Source organism: Orcinus orca, chromosome 9, assembly GCF_937001465.1.
Source record: "Orcinus orca chromosome 9, mOrcOrc1.1, whole genome shotgun sequence".
NCBI classification, from domain to species: Eukaryota; Metazoa; Chordata; class Mammalia; order Artiodactyla; family Delphinidae; genus Orcinus; species Orcinus orca.
In genome coordinates, this window is record NC_064567.1 from 84,470,182 (window position 1) to 84,488,986 (window position 18,805).

At 37.2% G+C, this 18,805-nt stretch overlaps 1 protein-coding gene across 12 annotated transcripts in view; it reads left to right on the forward strand.

Moving 5' to 3' along the window:
* The window catches only part of MAGI2 (membrane associated guanylate kinase, WW and PDZ domain containing 2), a 1,374,207-nt gene that overhangs the window by 961,550 nt on the left and 393,852 nt on the right, over window positions 1-18,805 (forward strand). For 8 of the 12 annotated variants that reach the window (XM_049714931.1, XM_049714925.1, XM_049714927.1 and 5 more), the window contains one exon: window positions 11,879-11,950. The exons of the other annotated variants lie outside the window; for them this stretch is intronic. In XM_049714931.1, the coding sequence (XP_049570888.1) occupies window positions 11,879-11,950 (72 nt within the window). The remainder of the gene's footprint in view (window positions 1-11,878; window positions 11,951-18,805) is intronic. 12 annotated transcript variants of the gene reach the window in all.

Sequence of the window (18,805 nt, forward strand, 5' to 3'; positions counted from 1 at the left end):
AAGAGGAAGAAAAACGTGTTGACAAATGTAAGCAACGCCATGGAGAACCAAGTTGTTCATTCTGGTGACTTTGCATTGCAGATTTAAATTTCTATTTTTCTAACAATTTTATTACTGGTTCTAAGTGTAAATTGTTGATAACAGGGTCCGTTTTTAATCTCACTTATTCTACTTCCAACTACTTTCTTACATTTCAGTTTCTATTGCACTTATGCCTACATTAAACATTTTAATGCATTTTGCTTTAAAATTGTGGAAGCAGCAGGGTGTGAGGCACAAAGTAAAAGCACCACTGGCTTCCCTTCCTGTTGTCTTTACTCGCCTGTCGACCCTGGACTCAGTCCATCAGCTTCCCCTCTGCATATAATATATGTTGCATTAACTGAGGATTCTCCTTCTAGGATCCCAGTGCAACAGAGATTACAAGTTTGTACAACTTACAAGAAAATTTAGTTCTTTCAATAGTAATGGGCCACAGACTGGGGTCAGAGCAAGACAGGGGAGCATATGCAAAGAATTCTTCAAGAAGTAGATACCTAAATGTGTATCTCATCTAAACACATACTACTCTTTTATGATACCTTTCTGTCATACATTTTCTCAGTTAACAGATATTCAAAATAAAATTTGTAAACATGGACATTAAGAAAGTGTTTGATCCTAAAAAAGATTCTTGTTCCCGAAAAGGTTGAGAACCACTCTGTGTATACAGGTCTTTGTCCAAAAAGTAAATGGATTAGACTTGATGGTTTTATTTTCTTCACTGACCCTACTACTTAGTTCTTTAAAGTTAATTAAATTTGAGTAATCTTTTTTTCTGAAGTTCCTGAAATATAGTGGAAAAGCACTGGCTTTGGAATCTAATGGTCTTGTATTTAAATTACTGCTGTGTGAGTTTAGGCAAGTTCCCTAACTCCTGCAGGCTTTAGTTTCCTCATCTATAAAACCAGAGTAATTTTTCCTTCATTCATTCAGGTATTCGTTCATTCATTCAACAGAAATTTACTGAGCATGCTTTACAGTAGAAATAATGCTCAATGCTAGGGTTATAAAATAAAGAATAAAAAAACAACACAGGATCCCAGCCCTCATGGTTGGGATAGAGACAGATATAGACAGACAAATTGTAATACATCATGATAAGTACTATCATTGAGAAGTACTATAAAAACACATATTTTTAGATTTATTTTTCTGGCATCAGCTTCACACATTAAAAGTCTAGGAAGAAACCAAACACTACTGAAATTCTAGCCGTGCAATAGCAAATATTACACTATCATTGCAAACTTTGTAACACTATAGGGGATAGGTCTATAAAACATAATATTAGTTTAAAATTCCAGGGCTTCCCTGGTGGTGCAGTGGTTAAGAATCTGCCTGCCAATGCAGGGGACACGGGTTCGAGCACTGGTCCAGGAAGATCCCACATGCCACAGAGCAACTAAACCCATGTGCCACAACTACTGAGCCTGCACTGTAGAGCCCACGAACCACAACTACTGAAGCCTGCCTGCCTAGAGCCCGTGCTCCACAACAAGAAGGGCCACCAAGAAGCCCGTGCACCACAGTGAAGAGTAGCCCCCACTCGCCGCAACTAGAGAAAGCCCGCACACAGCAGCAAAGACTCAACTCAGCCAAAAATAAATAAATAAATAAATTTATAAAATTCCAGACACATAAATTGGAAGAAAGAATAGGGCTTACACACACACACAGAGATAACAGTGTTGAGCACTGCTAGACTTCTCACGGAATACACAGTAGTGATACAGACAGGTATGTGAACAACTAACTTTAATATAATAGAATCTCTGTAAGATAAAACATGCTATGGAAGTAGAAGCAATGATTCTGTCGAATGTGGGAGGATTGGAATCAGGATAAAGGTATAGAAGAGGGGAACATTTGCAGTCTAGGTGATGAACAGGACTCAGCAAGACAAGGCAGGAAGCACACTGAAAACAGCTATATTTGTAACTCTATTATCTATGAAGGAGAGAAAATGAGAGTGAAGGAAGGAATGTGTTGTAACTAATTACTCACACTTAACCCCACTATGTGTCATATTTATCTCAGTCCCATGCTATAGGTATTATTGGCTCCATCTTTACAGATGAGGAAATAATACAACTTAAATTGTATGAAATTTAAAATAAACTACCGAAACATCTGTTTTTTCATTCATTTCTTCTATAATAAATTTCACCCATTAAAAGCAGTAAAAATGCATGAACAGTATCTTCCTCAAGTTAAAAGTGAAGCAAGAAATGTAAAAGAATAAAAATGAGATTAACAAAACTTCTGAATATAAAAGAAAGCGTAGAAGCACTTACATAGACTATGTAAAAAGGTAAATGGGCAAAAGACACAATAGTTAATTCAAAAAAGAGAGAAATTTAAATGTCTAATCAACATATAAAAAAATGTTTACCTGAGCTATTTTCAAAGAAATGCAAATTAAAATACGGGCCAATTTCATCTTGAGTTTGCAAGGAATTGAAAGACTGCAAGCCTCAATACCTATATCAAGTTCAAGGTTGCTAATGCATATTGATGATTCCCAACTGCTTGAGGATCAATCTGTCCTTCCATTTGATTTTCCCCATACTACAGATCCATCCTAAAATATACTGGGTTTTTTGTTGTTGCTTTTTAGTCTCTAGGGAACTTCGTTACTATTCCTTGAGGAGACTAAAAGCACCCTAGGTTTTCACAAAACAAAGACTCCTGAGAGTTAGAATAAAATGTTATTTTTTTAATGAATGGAAATAAGAAAACATTCTAGATGGCAGATGACTGGGGAATTGCCATGTAAGAGCTTATAGTTGTAAAATAAATATACAGAAAAATATAAGTCTACTTTTCTGAGTCTCGTGCTCTGGTTTACATTTCACTATGACAGTAATAAAATAAGACCTTCAGAAAGAAATGACTTACATCATCTTGAGCAGCTGGACGTCAAGGAGAATGATGAGCATGTTTTTGGGGAGACTGAGGGAAATAGCGTATATCAACTTAAACCTTGTTTTCGTAAACCAGAGAAATGCCCAGAAGACTATTTAAATATGAATTCCCAATAATTTAGCTCTACCAAGGAAAAATATTTCTCCCAATTGTGTAGAGATGATGACATCATGTGTCATTTCCAACCCCAAAATACCATGATGGACCCAGATCTCATTTATAGGCTAAATTTACCTCTAACTAAAACTACTCACCATGATAATTAAACCACCTCCGTGAACCTAATTGTCCCTAGACCGTTCTTTCTTTTATTGAGAAATTGTGTGAAATAAAAACATAAGATCTGATTATACATTTGGGTTGTTTTTATTTCACTCTACTCATTTTCACAGTCCTGATAACAACTGATTAAAAAATCAGACCTGAACAGTAAATTAATTTTAGTTCAATAAAAACTGACAACATATTATAATCAATTTTACAAGAGATGATTTGGGCTGAATTTAGTGAAAACGACTGAAGTAAGTAGATAATGGAGTATTTATCTTTGTTGGAAGAGAAACCTAGGTAGCGAGACTTTTAGCTGCTGCTGAGAAGTTTTAACCAGGAAGCCGCCAGTCACAATGGACCCTTATGTTTCTAATTGCCCATATTAACAGAAGAAAAAGGAGCACAAGATTTTCTCTGGAGAAACTTAGACAACCTGCTGTTTTCAGATAAGCTAGATGGTATTGGTCAATACCATTTTATATCTACAAGTTAGGTTTTATCATCAGAAGAATAATGATAAATCAGAAAACTAGCAAACCAAATGCATTCAGGCATTTCTTTATGAACAAAATGTGGATGTTACATTCTTTTCTACTTAAAAGAGGAAACTGACAAACCGAATGTGCCTAGATGGTTTTTGTTTTGTATTGTTTTGTTTTGTTTTTATTAACGTCAGAGTTCTAAATCTTACATACCTACTTATCTGATGAACAATAATCAAACTTTATGCATGTGTTTGTATTTTTATCTATTGTAAATACTATGGCATTGTTTTTGTAAATTAGTAGCTCTGTTGATGCAAGCAGTTATTCTTACCACAATGTCAACACTTAGCATTCTATAGTTGAAATCCTGCTGTTATGTTCAAAAAAGTTCTCATGCATTTCACATCATATATCAGGATGATTTCTCCACTTGACAGAGGAATTTTCCAACTTCGAGCATTTTTATGTATGGCATTAAGTTAAAAAGGTTTTTTTCTCCGTTTGTGTCTGTGTATATGTGTGTGCTCATGAGTGTGTGTGTGTGTGTGTGTGTGTGTGTGTGTTGTTCAGGGTGAAGAGAGAGAGAGTATTTTGTCATTTAATTATTCTTTGATATTGTTTTTTTCTTTTTCTTGTCTCTAATCCATTTTTTTTGTTTTTGAATTTTTTTTTTTTTTTTTTGCGGTATGCGGGCCTCTCACTGTTGTGGCCTTTCCCGTTGCGGAGCACAGGCTCCGGACGCACAGGCTCAGCGGCCATGGCTCACGGACCTAGCCGCTCCGCGGCATGTGGCATCCTCCTGGACCGGGGCACGAACCCGTGTCCCCTGCATCGGCAGGTGGACTTTCAACCACTGCGCCACCAGGGAAGCCCTGTTTTTGAATTTTATTTTATTTTTTTATACAGCAGGTTCTTATTAGTCATCAATTTTATACACATCAGTGTATATATGTCAATCCCAATCGCCCAATTCATCACACCACCAACCCCACGACCACCAATCCCGCCGTTTCCCCCCTCTTGGTGTCCATACGTTTGTTCTCTACATCTGTGTCTCAATTTCTGCTCTACAAACTGGTTCATCTGTACCATTTTTCTAGGTTCCACATATATGCGTTAATATATGATATTTGTTTTTTCTTTCTGACTTACTTCACTCTGCATGACAGTCTCTACATCCGTCCGTGTCTCTACAAATGACCCAATTTCCTTCCTTTTGATGGCTGAGTAATATTCCATTGTATATATGTACCACATCTTCTTTATCCATTCGTCTGTTTATGGACATTTAGGTTGCTTCCATGACCTGGCTATTGTAAATAGTGCTGCAGTGAACATTGGGGTGCATGTGTCTTTTTGAATTATGGTTTTCTCTGGGTATATGCCCAGTAGTGGGATTGCTGGATCATATGGTAATTCTATTTTTAGTTGTTTAAGAAACCTCCATACTGTTCTCCATAGTGGCTGTATCAATTCACATTCCCACCAACAGTGCAAGAGGGTTTGCTTTTCTCCACACACTCTCCAGCATTTGTTGTCTGTAGATTTTCTGATGATGCCCATTCTAACTGGTATGAGGTCATACCTCATTGTAGTTTTGATTTGCATTTCTCTAATAATTAGTGATGTTGAGCAGCTTTTCATGTGCTTCTTGGCCATCTGTATGTCTTCTTTGGACACATGTCTATTTACGTCTTATGCCCATTTTTGGATTGGGTTGTTTGTTTTTTTTACTGTTGAGCTGCATGAGCTGTTTATATATTTTGGAGATTAATCCTTTGTCTGTTAATTCATTTGTAAATATTTTATCCCATTCTTTGGGCTCTCTTTTCCTCCTCTTTATGTGCTGTGCAGAAGCTTTGAAGTTTCATTAGGTCCCATTTATTTATTTTTGTTTCTATTTCCATTACTCTAGGAGGTGGATCAAAAAAGATCTTGCTGTGATTTATGTCAAAGAGTGTTCTTCCTATGTTTTCCTCTAAGAGTTTTATAGTGTCTGGTCTTACATTTAGGTCACTAATCCATTTTAAATTTATTTTTGTGTATGGTGATAGGGAGTGTTCTAATTTCATTCTTTTACATGTAGCTGTCCAGTTTTCCCAGCATCACTTATCGAAGAGACTGTCTTTTCTCCATTGTATATCCTTGCCTCCTTTGTCATAGGATAGTTGACCATAGGTGCATGGGTTTATCTCTGTGCTTTCTATCTTGTTCCATTAATCTATGTTTCTGTTTTTGTGCTGGTACCATATTTTCTTGATTACTGTAGCTTTGTAATATAGTCTGAAGTCAGGGAGTCTGATTCCTCCAACTCCATTTTTATCCCTCAAGATTGCATTGGCTATTTGGGGTCTTTTGTGTCTCCATACAAATTTTAAGATTCTTTGTTCTAGTTCTGTGAAAAATTCCATTGCTAATTTGATAAGGATTGCATTGAATCTGTATATTGCTTTGAGTAGTATAGTCATTTTCACAATGTTGATTCTTCCAATCCAAGAACATGTTATATCTCTCCCTCTGTTTGTATCGTCTTTAATTTCTTTCATCAGTGTCTTATACTTTTTTGCATAGAAGTCCTTTGTCTCCTTAGGCAGGTTTATTCCTAGGTATTTTATTCTTTTTGTTGCCATGGTAAATGGGAGTGTTTCCTCTAATTTCTCTTTCAGATTTTTCATCGTTAGTGTATAGGAATGCAAGAGATTTCTGTACATTAATTTTGTATCCTGCAAGTTTACCAAATTCATTGATTTGCTCTAGTAGTTTTCTGGTGGCATCTTTAGGACTCTCTATGTATAGTATCATGTCATCTGCAAACAGTGACAGTTTTATTTCTTCTTTTCCAATTTGTATTCCTTTTATTTATTTTCCTTCTCTGATTGCCGTGGCTAGGACTTCCAAAACTATGTTGAATAATAGTGGTGAGAGTGGACATCCTTGCCTTGTTCCTGATCTTAGAGGAAATGCTTTCAGTTTTTCCCCATTGAGAATGATGTTTGCTGTGGATTTGTCATATATGGCCTTTATTATGTTGATGTAGGTTCCCTCTATGCCCACTTTCTGGAGAGTTTTTATCATAAATTGGTGTTGAATTTTGTCAGAAGCTTTTTCTGCATCTATTGAGATGATCATGTGGTTTTTATTCTTCAGTCTGTTAATATGGTGTAGCACATTGATTGATTTGCATATATTACAGAATCCTTGAATCCCTGGGTTAAATTCCACTTGATCATGGGGTATGATTCTTTTAATGTGTTGTTGGATTCTGTTTGCTAGTATTTTGTTGAGGATTTTTGCATCTATATTCTTTACTGATATTGGTCTGTAATTTTCTTTTTTTGTAGTATCTTTGTCTGGTTTTGGTATCAGGGTGATGGTGGCCTCATAGAGTGAGTTAGGGAGAGTTCCTTCCTCTGCATTTTTTTGGAAGAGTTTGAGAAGGATGGGTGTTAGCTCTTCTCTAAATGTTTGATAGAATTCACCTGTGAAGCCATCTGGTCCTGTTCTTTTGTTTGTTGGAAGATTTTTAATCACAGTTTCAATTTCATTCCTTGTAGTTGGTCTGTTCTTATTTTCTGTTTCTTCCTGGTTCAGTCTAGGAAGGTTATACCTTTCTAAGAATTTATCCATTTCTTCCAGGTTGTCCATTTTATTGGCATAGAGTTGCTTGTAGTAGTCTCTTAAGATGCTTTGTATTTCTTCGGTGTCTGTTGTAATTTCTCCTTTTTCATTTCTAATTTTATTGATTTGAGTCCTCTCCCTCTTTTTCTTGATGAGTCTGGCTAATGGTTTATCAATCTTGTTTATCTCCTCAAAGAACCAGCTTTTAATTTTATTGATCCTTTGTTTTTGTTTTCTTTGTTTTCTTTGTTTCTATTGTTTTCTTTGTTTCTATTTCATTTATTTCTGCTCTGATCTTTATGATTTCTTTCGTTCTGCAAGCTTTGTGTTTTGTTTGTTCTTGTTTCTCTAGTTCATTTAGGTGTAAGGTTAGATTGTTTATTTGAGATTTTTCTTGTTTCTTGAGTTAGGCTTGTATAGCTACAAACTTCCCTCCTAGAACTGCTTTTGCTGCATCCCATAAGCTTTGGTTCATCGTGTTTTCATTGTCATTTGTTTCTAGGTATTTTTTGATTTCCTCTCTGATCTCTTCAGTGATCTCTTTGTTATTTAGTAACTTAGTGTTTAGCCTCTATGTGTTTGTGCTTGTTACGTTTTTTCCCCTGTAATTGATTTCTAATCTCATAGCATTGTGGTGTGAAAAGATGCTTGATATGATTTCAGTTTTCTTAAATTTACTGAGGCCTTGTTTGTGACCCAAGTTGTGGTCTATCCTGGAGAATGTTCCATGCACACTTGAGAAGAAAGTGTAATATGCTCTTTTTGGATAGAATGTCCTATAAATATCAATTAGATGTATCTGGTCTATTGTGTCATATAAAGCTTCTGTTTCCTTATTTATTTTCACTTTGGATTATCTGTCCATTGGTGTTAGTGAGATGTTAAAGTCCCCCACTATTATTGTGTTACTGTTGATCTCCTCTTTTATAGCTGTTAGCAGTTGCCTTATGTATTGTGGTGCTCTTATGTTGGGTGCATATATATTTATAATTGTTTTATGTTCTTCTTGGATTGATCCCTTGATCATTATGTAGTGTCCTTCGTTGTCTCTTGTAACATACTTTATTTTAAAGTCCATTTTATCTGATATGAGTATTGCTACTCCAGCTTTCTTTTAATTTCCTTTTGCATGGAATATCTTTTTCCATCCCCTCACTTTCAGTCTGTATGTGTCCCTAGGTCTGAAGTGGGTCTCTTGTAGACAGGATATAGATGGGTCTTGTTTTTGTATATATTCAGCAAGCCTTTGTCTTTTGGTTGGAGGATTTAATCCATTCACATTTAAGGTAATTATCCATATTTATGTTCCTGTGACCATTTTTTAAATTTTTTGGGGTTTGTTGTTGTAGGTCCTTTTCTTCTTTTGTGTTTCCCACTTAGAGAAGTTCCTTTAGCATTTGTTGTAGAGCTGGTTTGGTGGTGCTGAATTCTCTTAGCTTTTGCTTGTCTGTAAAGGTTTTGATTTCTCCATTGATTCTGAATGAGATCCTTGCTGGGTAGAGTAGTCTTGGTTGTAGGTTCTTCCCTTTCATCACTTTACGTATATCATGCCACTCCCTTCTGGCTTGTAGAGTTTCTGCTAAGAAGTCAGCTGTTAACCTTATGGGAGTTCCTTTGTATATTATTTGTCATTTTTCCCTTGCTGCTTTCAATAATTTTTCTTTGTCTTTAATTTTTGCCAGTTTGTTTACTATTTGTCTCAGCATGTTTCCTCTCGGGTTTATCCTATATGGGACTCTCTACGCTTCCTGGACTTGGGTGGCTATTTCCTTTCCCATGTTAGGGAAGTTTTTGACTCTAATCTCTTCAAATATTTTCTCAGGTCCTTTCTCTTTCTCTTTCTTTCCGGGACCCCTTAATGCGAATGTTGTTGCGTTAATGTTGTCCCAGATGTCTCTTAGGCTGTCTTCATTTTTTTCATTCTTTTTTGTTTATTCTGTTCCACAGCAGTGAATTCCACCATTCTGTCTTCCAGGTCACTTATCCGTTCTTCTGCCTCAGTTATTCTGCTATTGATTCCATCTAGTGTAGTTTTCATTTCAGTTATTGTATTATTCAACTCTGTTTGTTTGTTCTTTAATTCTTCTAGGTCTTTGTTAAACATTTTTTGCATCTTCTCGATCTTTGCCTTCATTCTTTTTCTGAGGTCCTGGATCACCTTCACTATCATTATTCTGAATTCTTTTTCTGGCAGGTTGCCTATCTCCATTTATTTGTTTTTCTGGGGTTTTATCTTGTTCCTTCATCTGGTACATAGCCCTCTGCCTTTTCATCTTGTCTATCTTTCTGTGAATGTGGTTTTCCTTCCACAGTTGCAGAATTATAGTTCTCCTTGCTTCTGCTGTCTGCCCTCTGGTGGATGAGGCTATTTAAGAGGCTTGTGCAAGGTTCCTGATGGGACGGACTGGTGGTGGGTCTCTTTCATATTGTTGACTGAAGAAAAAATGCACCACATGAGAGTTGTGAGTTAAGTTTTATTGGGGGCAGAAAGAGGACTATAGCCCAAGAGATAGCGTCTGAGATAGCTCTGAGGAACTGCTCAGAGGAACAAAGAGGTAAGGGGGTTGTATATATGTGATTTTAGTGAAGGGGGACACATGCAATCAAGCGCACATCTTGGCAGAAGGTTGCTGCTAGTCACAAGGAGCAGATGTCTTTGTTAACAATTTTAGTGCTTTTCTGAATATGAGAAGGTGCAAGAAATTCAGCTGATAAAATCTTCTCCTGAAAATATCTATCTTAAGACCCGTTTTGGCAATTTTTCCCAGAGCACAGAGTGCCTCATTCCTGATTTCCACCTTGAACTTCCTTCAGGGTGTGTTGAAGGTCATCAACTGCAGTGGCTGGTGACTTAATCCTTGTAAAGGCAGATGGCAAATAACTATATTTAATTAACATCCAATTACCTAAATTTTCATTTTCTACTCTCTGATTATGTTTGTTCTTCAGTGTATCTATCATTTACTACCTCTGTCATGAATACCCATTTCAATTACTTTTATTCTAAATCTCATATTTAAAAGAAGACTTTTACTGGCCTAAAAGTAACTGGAAAGTATTGCCTGATATCAAGAGAATAAATAATTAAGGAAGATGAGAAAACAGATCAGTCCACTGCCAAAGAAATATTGCACCAGTCAGAGCTAACAGTTAAACAGGCAAGGAAGACTTGTTCAAGGCTATTGCAGTAGGGAAGAGAGAGTGAACTCAACTCCCCAAACGAAAAGCAGGAGGATTTTTAAATGCTGGGGTACGCGAACGGAAAATACTGGAGGACTGTGGGAGTGAGCGGAATGGAGAAATTTGGTCAAAATGGTTAGGCCATCTGTGTTTGCTAATTGGCACTTACCAAAGTTAAGCTCCTACCCTCCCACAAAGACTGGGAGATAGGGGTGGTATCTTTCTTGATGTTTACATTTCAAAGAGATGGCTCCCAGGTCCTTGAGAAAGATATTCCTGGGTTGTAGAAGACATACCTTGAAGAGGCAGAAAAGCAATTACAGTTGCAAGTTTCTAAAGTGATAGCTCTAAGAAAAGAGAGGTCAGGGGCCCACAATCAGGAAGAAACCCTTCTTAAGTTTAGGCAAGCTGAGGGGAATGTTAAGGCCATCTCAGTCACCGTGATATTATAAAAGTTCCAGATAATCAAACAAGAGATGGTAAACTAATAGTTAACAAGATATTTTCTAGACAAGCAATGTTATAAGCACAGGTAATAATGAGAGTAAAGTCAAATTCAGAGGTGCAACTTTGATAAGTATCCTTCTGACCCTGACGTGAAATCAGCAGTAGTACCTCAAGTCATTTCAAGCATTCTTCTTGTAATACCTGAGTCAACTGAGTTAACCCTGCTGTTCCACTTTCTGACTTGTCTTTGATCGTGGATTATTTGGTTCAATTTGACATTCCTTTGAAGAATCTTCTACCTGATTATAGCATGTAGATAGCCAGTTTCTATTCTCGGCTTTTTCTCATACAGCACACATACTCACACATGCAATTCAGCTTCACGGAGGATTTACACCTCCTTTTTGCCCCTCTCTGATATATACTTAGGCCCTGTATATTTCATAGACAATGTTTAATTTTTAGTTTAGGATGCTACCCAATATCGTTAACAGATGTGAATGTAATAACCCTAGTCCTCTATAAATTAGAAATAGAAGAGGACAGACAATATAATATGTTGCCCTCTACTTATTTTTAAGACTTTTTAATATTTGGAAACTTATCTGTAACTGGATGGAACCCATTCCTGCTATGGAGATAGAAATGTGACAATTGTCAGTCTCTTCCATAGAAGTGAAGTCATGTGACAGATGAAACTGGAGTCATTATCTTGTTGATTGCTATATCTCAGCCTTGTAAGTTAGTAAATGTTCAAACAATTTTTAGTCTTGTTCCAGAGACTGAGCCCTAACCAAAACTTCTGTGTGTTCCTGGAACATTAGTTCTTTAGGTCAACCTTATCTCTAAGTTCTTGCCCACCAAACTGTGGCTGTCACTCACATTTCACTTTCCATGGCTGTTCTTTCCAGGTCAGCCCAGATATGGAACTCAACCCTTACTCCTTGGTCTTCTTAGGAATTTCTCATATAGGGCATTACCAGGTAATGTTAACAGAATATGTTAACAGAATTTATTGGTGGTTTGGGCAATGTAAGATTGTGTGTCTGCCTGTGTGTGCAGAAATTTTAAATATAATATTCAGTGTTTTTATTTTTACAGTTACTTTGGCGACCTTGACATCAGTGTGCTTTCATAGGCTTAATCTCCCTCTGCCTCTTCTTTTCTCTTCCTTACATTTATCTTCATTCCGTGTGCAGAGCAGTTTAGCTTTTCTTTTTTTTTTTTTTTTTAATGGTCTCCCTTTAAAATAGTAAAGCTCCTAGGACTTTACTTTTTTTTTTTTACAACCAAACAGAATCATCAAGGTATTTTCCTGAATATAAACGTTCTCATGAAAAATCTGTTGCCACCTATTAAAATAACTGTTTCCATCTCTTTCCACCATTTTATATCCTAGGTTATTAAGGTCTGGAATGTCATGCTCGACATTCTTTAAATTCACATCAAATTCATTCTACCTAAAAGTTGAATTACTAACTAGGAAGCTAAGTGAAAATATTTGTCATTTATTTAGTATATCCCTTTGACCAACACTGAGCCAATCAAGAAACATAATAGTCAGAGTTCTTTCTCTTAGGGCCAAGAACAGAGATTTAACCTAACCTTCTGTTCTTTTCTTTCCTGGATTCTATATGTCTTGAACCTATCAGACCTCACATAACCCTTTTCACTTATACATAGTTTCATAACATTTTATATTTCTCTCATTCATTCAGTCAATAAGAGACCATTTACTTTGCATATCAAGATAACATGGAGCCCAAGTGAAGCTTAGATCAAGTAAGCAAGAAAATAAATAGTAAAATTTCATATAGTAAAAAATGCTGGTAAAATAAGGTGGGGCACTGGATGAAGTGAAGGGAAGCTATTTTAGATAGTACAGTCAAGCCCTCTGAAGCACGTGATATTTGAGATTTGAATTATGAGGATCCAGCTATGAAAATATCTAAGGAAGAACATACCAGGTAAAGAAAAGGGCAGAAGTAAAAGCCCTGAAGTAGGACTTGGCTTAACACACTCAGGAATGGCAAGGGAAACAAAACAAAGCAAAATCACCACTTCGGCTCAAGTATAGAGAACAGAGAGGAGAATGGTAGGACCTGAAGTCAGAGAAGTTGCCAGGAATGGAAGGCCTGGAGGTCCCAAAATGGAATTTGGACTTTTTCCTAAATCACATTGGAGAGTATTTTTTGAATGGGGTATGAGTTTATCTGACTTGTTCTTTTCGTCAATCGCTTTGCTGTGTGGAGATTATATTTTATATTGGTTATCCTAAAACTTACCTTAAAGAGTCATCTTAAAACTGTTGGTATACTACCTCCAAATTACCTTCTAGTCTAATTTATTCAAGTTATGTTTCTTGAATACCTGCTGTTTTCCTGGCCCTGGGCTAGACCTGGAGATTCAACAGTGACAAGGATATGAACAAGAACACACAGCCTCATAGAAAAAGTTTTTGTTCTGTTTTCCATAGACAGTTAATATTGTCCACATGCTCTGCATTCTTATTAGAATCAGTATGACCTTTTTTTCTGGATCTTGGTTAAGATCTGTTTTTAGTGCTCTACTGTATTCCTCCATCCACTTCATACAAAATAAGTGTTTAAGAATGTATTTGCATTTTCATCATATTCTTGGAATTCTTTTCAATTTTGTACGTCTCCCAAGTTCTTTTTAGTAGGAAAACTGAATTCATTATAGGAAACAGAAAAATAATAGCACCTGTGTAAAACTTTTTCTCTTAAGACTGGTATCTAAGTTAATTCAAGGTTGGAAATATATTAAGTAAACTAGGAAAATATCTGTAATGCTAGATCACAAAACAGAATTTTGTGTTCTGTGTTGGGTCATTTCTGTCTCTTCCCTGTACTGAACTGCAAAAGTGCAGCGAGTACAGACTGCCCCTCAGACTTCCAGTCAAATGCCTGATTCCTTGTGGATGTTGCCTGACCTCGGGGAGTTGGGTGATGAAGATGAGGGAATTTTTGAGCAGAGCACTGGGAAAGAAGCCAAAAACTCAAGGAAACACCAGTTTTCTGTTAAGGTCGAATCTCAGTAAACATGAAGCTGGAGCTTTCTCTGCACTTTTGACCATTTGTCTTGCTTCCCCTCTTCCCTTCTCTCTTCATTGGACTTTAAAATTTTAAACATTTTTCTCCGTCTGTTTATCTCACAATCTCCTATTCCCTCTATTTGATCTATACGTTTTCTTCTTGCTTTCTCTTCTGTATTTCCCATAATGTAAGAGATACTTGCATTAAACAAGAGTCTCTAAAGGACTCTGTCTTTGAAAATCCATTTTGAAGTTGAAAGAAAGGTAAAGCAGCTTTCTGAACTTCCTTTCCTCTTGGGGCCAAGAATGTTACTCAATAACTATTCCGCTCCTTCAAAAGAACTATCATTCTGACCATTGAACATTTGGGGAACAATTGTATATTGTGTCTTACAGATCCAGCTTCACTATAGACTAAGTGCTGGTTAATGGAAATACCTTACACCTTCTCTTACCTTTATAAAAATAATTGTTTATGATCATAAAATTAGCCCAAGTGTTGTTATGGATATCCTTCAGGTTTATAAGGAATATGTGCTCTTTTCATTCCTGAAACTATATATATATATATATATATATAGAGAGAGAGAGAGAGAGAGAGAGAGAGAGAGAGAGAGAGAGGGAGAGAGAGAGAGAGAGAGAGAGAGGACTTATTTTGGAGAAACCCTAGATGCTTTATAAAGGTCACTGAGAAATAAGAATACAAAACTCAATGAGCTATATGGTCCCCACAATCCTCACTGTCTACTGGTGGAGAAGGATGGAGACATAATCCATTATGCAACAAGTGATAAGGGTTGTAACATTTGAACCAAGGATTATAGATGTGTAGCCACGGCTACCTTGCTAAGAATGATGGTCAGGAGACACTTTTAAGAAGGGTAACAATCAGCTGAGTCATAGAGGACAGATGGAATTTAGACAGGAAGTGAGAAGCAGGTTCCAGGCAGAGGAAACAGCATATGCAAAATCAAAGAGCCAAGGAATTGTGTAAAGTTGGAGCATGGAAAAAAGTCTCAGCACGAAAGCCTTATGTGGGAAAGGAGATGTACTTCGGAAGATGTGATCGTGGCAGATCATGGCAGACCCTGTGTGCCTTTCTTTTTTTTTTTTTTTATAAATTTATTAATTTTTGGCTGCGTTGGGTCTTCGTTGCGGTGTGCAGGCTTCTTATTGTGGTGGCTTCTCTTGTTGAGGAGCACAGGCTCTAGGTGCGCGGGCTTCAGTAGTTGCAGCACGCGGGCTCAGTAGTTGTGGCTCACAGGCTCTAGAGCACAGGCTCAGTAGTTGTGGTGCACGGGCTTAGTTGCTCCATGGCATGTGATCTTAACGGACCAGGGCTCAAACCCGTGTCCCCTGCATTGGCAGGGAGATTCTTAACCACTGCGCCACCAGGGAAGCCCCCTGTGTGCCTTTCTAATGGGTTTAGACTTTAAAAACCAAAGGGAAGGGCACCTAAGGATTTCTAGTAGGGGTGGATTGGAAGGGACAAGGAAACAATTGGCAAAACTCTAGTTAAGAAGTGATGAGATTTTGGCAACGGTCATAGTCATGGAGGGGAGGGGAATTATTTGAGAGATGATTAAGGGATGGAATACAGGACTTTTTGAATCATCAGAAGAAGGAAGGAAGAAATCCATGTTCTCTCTTAGGTTCCTTGATTGGGCAACTGGCACCTGCAATGCTGATTATTGAGACAAAACACATTGGTGAAGGACCTCTTGGAGGAAAAACTATGAATTTTGTTTCGGCCATGTCAAGATTGAGGCAACAGGTGCTGCTTATTAAAGCTAAGACGTCAATGTAAACAATTAACATGGTTCTCATAAACATATATAGAGTCAAAAAAGTATAGTGGCTCATGAAAGCTTCACTCTTTCCCTCTATAGAAAGATATTTTTATTTAAAAACACCATTTATGTTTACCACCACTTCCCCAGTTTAGTTTCTGTTCTGAAGAAATGTCACACTTACAGACATTATGTTCACATGTTGTACAAACACTTTATTATGAATCCGTTAGGATATATATTTGCAAACATTTTGTTTCACTGTGTGTTATCCCTTAGGCAATGTCATGCACGTATTACTGCAAACAGAGTAGTGAAGCCAGAATGGGACAGCAGTATCTTGCTAGTTACCAAATCTGTCAGTTCTTCATTGTCAGTATCTCTCAATTTTGTCCTTTTTTCACTCTAGCCATTATCATTATCCCAAAATAGGATCCTAGTCACTGCCTGACTGAGATACCTTTATCAAAGTTCTTGAGTGCAAACAGCAGAAACTGATTCTCTTGATTTAGGTAGAAAATGAATTTATTGAAAGGCTGTTTGGTAGCTTACAGAATGACAAGGAAGGTGGGAAAACCAGGCTCGGAAAATAAGAAAGTGAGTTTTCATAGCCAGGACCCCAGCTGGGGTCATCCCACAAGAACAGGCCAAGGAAGACACTGCTCTCTCTGGCCAAACTGCTATGACTGCCCCCAAAACTAGCTGTGGCATTCTCTTCCATCACTAGAATAAATTTTTTACAGGTGCTGCTTCTTTGCACCATGAGCTCCAGATTCAAAATCCCAGGCAGTTGTGTCTGACTTCCCAAACCTGGATTAAACACAGCTCCATGCCCTAATTTCCAGGCTTCAGGGAAGGCGAGTATGTGGGCTTTTCAACTTCTGTAGTTGGATCTAGCACCCACCTCCCACTAAGATTTGAGCTGTGGAGAATTATCCAAAAATAGGAAAGAGGGTCTGAATCAGGGCAGCCACGGGAATGCAGATGTCGTCCTGAATACAACCAACTTACCTCCTGATTCTAAACTTTCATTTTTGTATTTTATTCTAAGCACTGTGCTGGGCATATGCTATGTACTAATGATGCAAATATCAAGAATGCAAGTACCTGATTAAGGCTTTCCCAAAATGTATCTATTATGTTGTTTCTCTTCTTAGACACTAGAAAAGTTTCCAGTTACTTAAGACTCTTCAACCTAGGATTCAAATGCATCCCATCAGTTCATCTACATTACATATACAGCTTTTTCTCTTATTATCTAACATAAATACTCTTCTCTAGCTAGGATAATTAACTTACAATTTATATATTTTCCTATGTTCATTCTCTGCAGAACTACTCATCATCCCACCTCTCTCTCCATAGCCCATGCCAGAACTCATCTTATTTTCCCCCAAGTAGCACCACACTTCTATTCTGTTTCCATTGTGATTCTACTTGAGAATCAGTGAGAGTTATGAAGCTACTGCAAAGTAAAGCACATTATTTATTGTGAAATTACACAGTATTTGTGTATACCAATTCACACCTGCACCTTCATGCATAAATACTCTTTATGGATCCATTTCTGTTTTTACATGCAGATGTTTTTACCTCTCCAAGTAGATTGTAAATTATTCAGAGGCAAGGATCTTATCTGCTGACATATCCCCTCTGCCGCATCTAGCATGTTAAATACAGAGTCTACACAGTGTGTTTGTGGAGGAACAGCTCAGCAGATGTCTGGCCAGTTTCAGCTCTCACCATACACTTCCAAGGAATTTAGGATCTGAAACTTAGTTTGTTTAGTCCTCTTCCACTAACTCCAGGTAAATTCTACTGATCATTGCACAAATGTACAAGCTTCATATCACAGTGAGAACCAGGCAAGGATGACCTGGCACAAATTCAGCGCCATTACTAGAAACTACCTGAAGGGAACGCCCGGGTGATGCCAATAGTGTCATCTTCACAGAGGAAAACTGGCTTTGTAATAAGCTGGAAGAGTACTACACCATATAATCCTTTCATGCTTTGCAAAGTTAAAAGTGAAAAGAAATGGGACTCATTTAAGAATCTGATTATTTTGTCATTGTCACAGAATGACATATTAATTGAAGAGTAAATTTGTAGAAAGCCCTTGTGAATGCAAACAAAATGTGCCTTTTGTAAATTAAGCAAAAAACAGATGCCTAATTCTCAGACAAAGTTCCTTTCTGATGCTGTCAGAACAAGTACTTTTTGAGAGAGTGAGTTTTGGCAGATGGCATTACAATTCAAATAAAATGGAATAGGCTTCCAAGTGCATCCACATTTTCTTGTCATGTGAATGCCAGAAAAATGTTTAAAGTTTCTAATGTTTCTGAATGTCCTCGTAAATATAACCTGTGTTATTGCATAAATATCAAAGATTAAATTATGACTCTAATGTTAGCTGAGATACTGTATGTTGATGTCTTTCTGCACAACCAAAGCCGACATTCACTGTATCTATTGCACAACAAGGAAATGCAGTATGAAAGGATTTGAAAATATTGAACTTAGACTCCTACTGAAAAGCAATGTGAAAATTATTTCAGAGTTCTGGGGCATTCCTAAAAAAGGATGGATGCACAGATGCCAGATCTTTCCCTTCATGTGTCTCTTCACATTTTCTTACCAACATTTAGAACATTGCGAGTCCCAAGAAAGGACATCCAGAAAGGAATCTTTTATTCAAAGGGATTTCAGCACCACCACCTTCCACCATCATCAAAAATAATTTTAGTTGGGCTCTAAGCAGTTAAATAGTATCCCCCCCACCTAGGGTTGTTATGAGGATCAAAAGGATACGGGTGAAGCACTCAGCACAGTGTCCGATACATGTTATCTCTATGTTGTATAATTGTAGCTAATTTTAGTACTTCGATGGTGCTAAATAATTGAGATAAGGCAGGAAGGGTTATAACTTTGGCCATGAAAAATTTAAAAGATAACCTCCTGAGATGTTGGGGTAGGAACATAAATAGCATTTA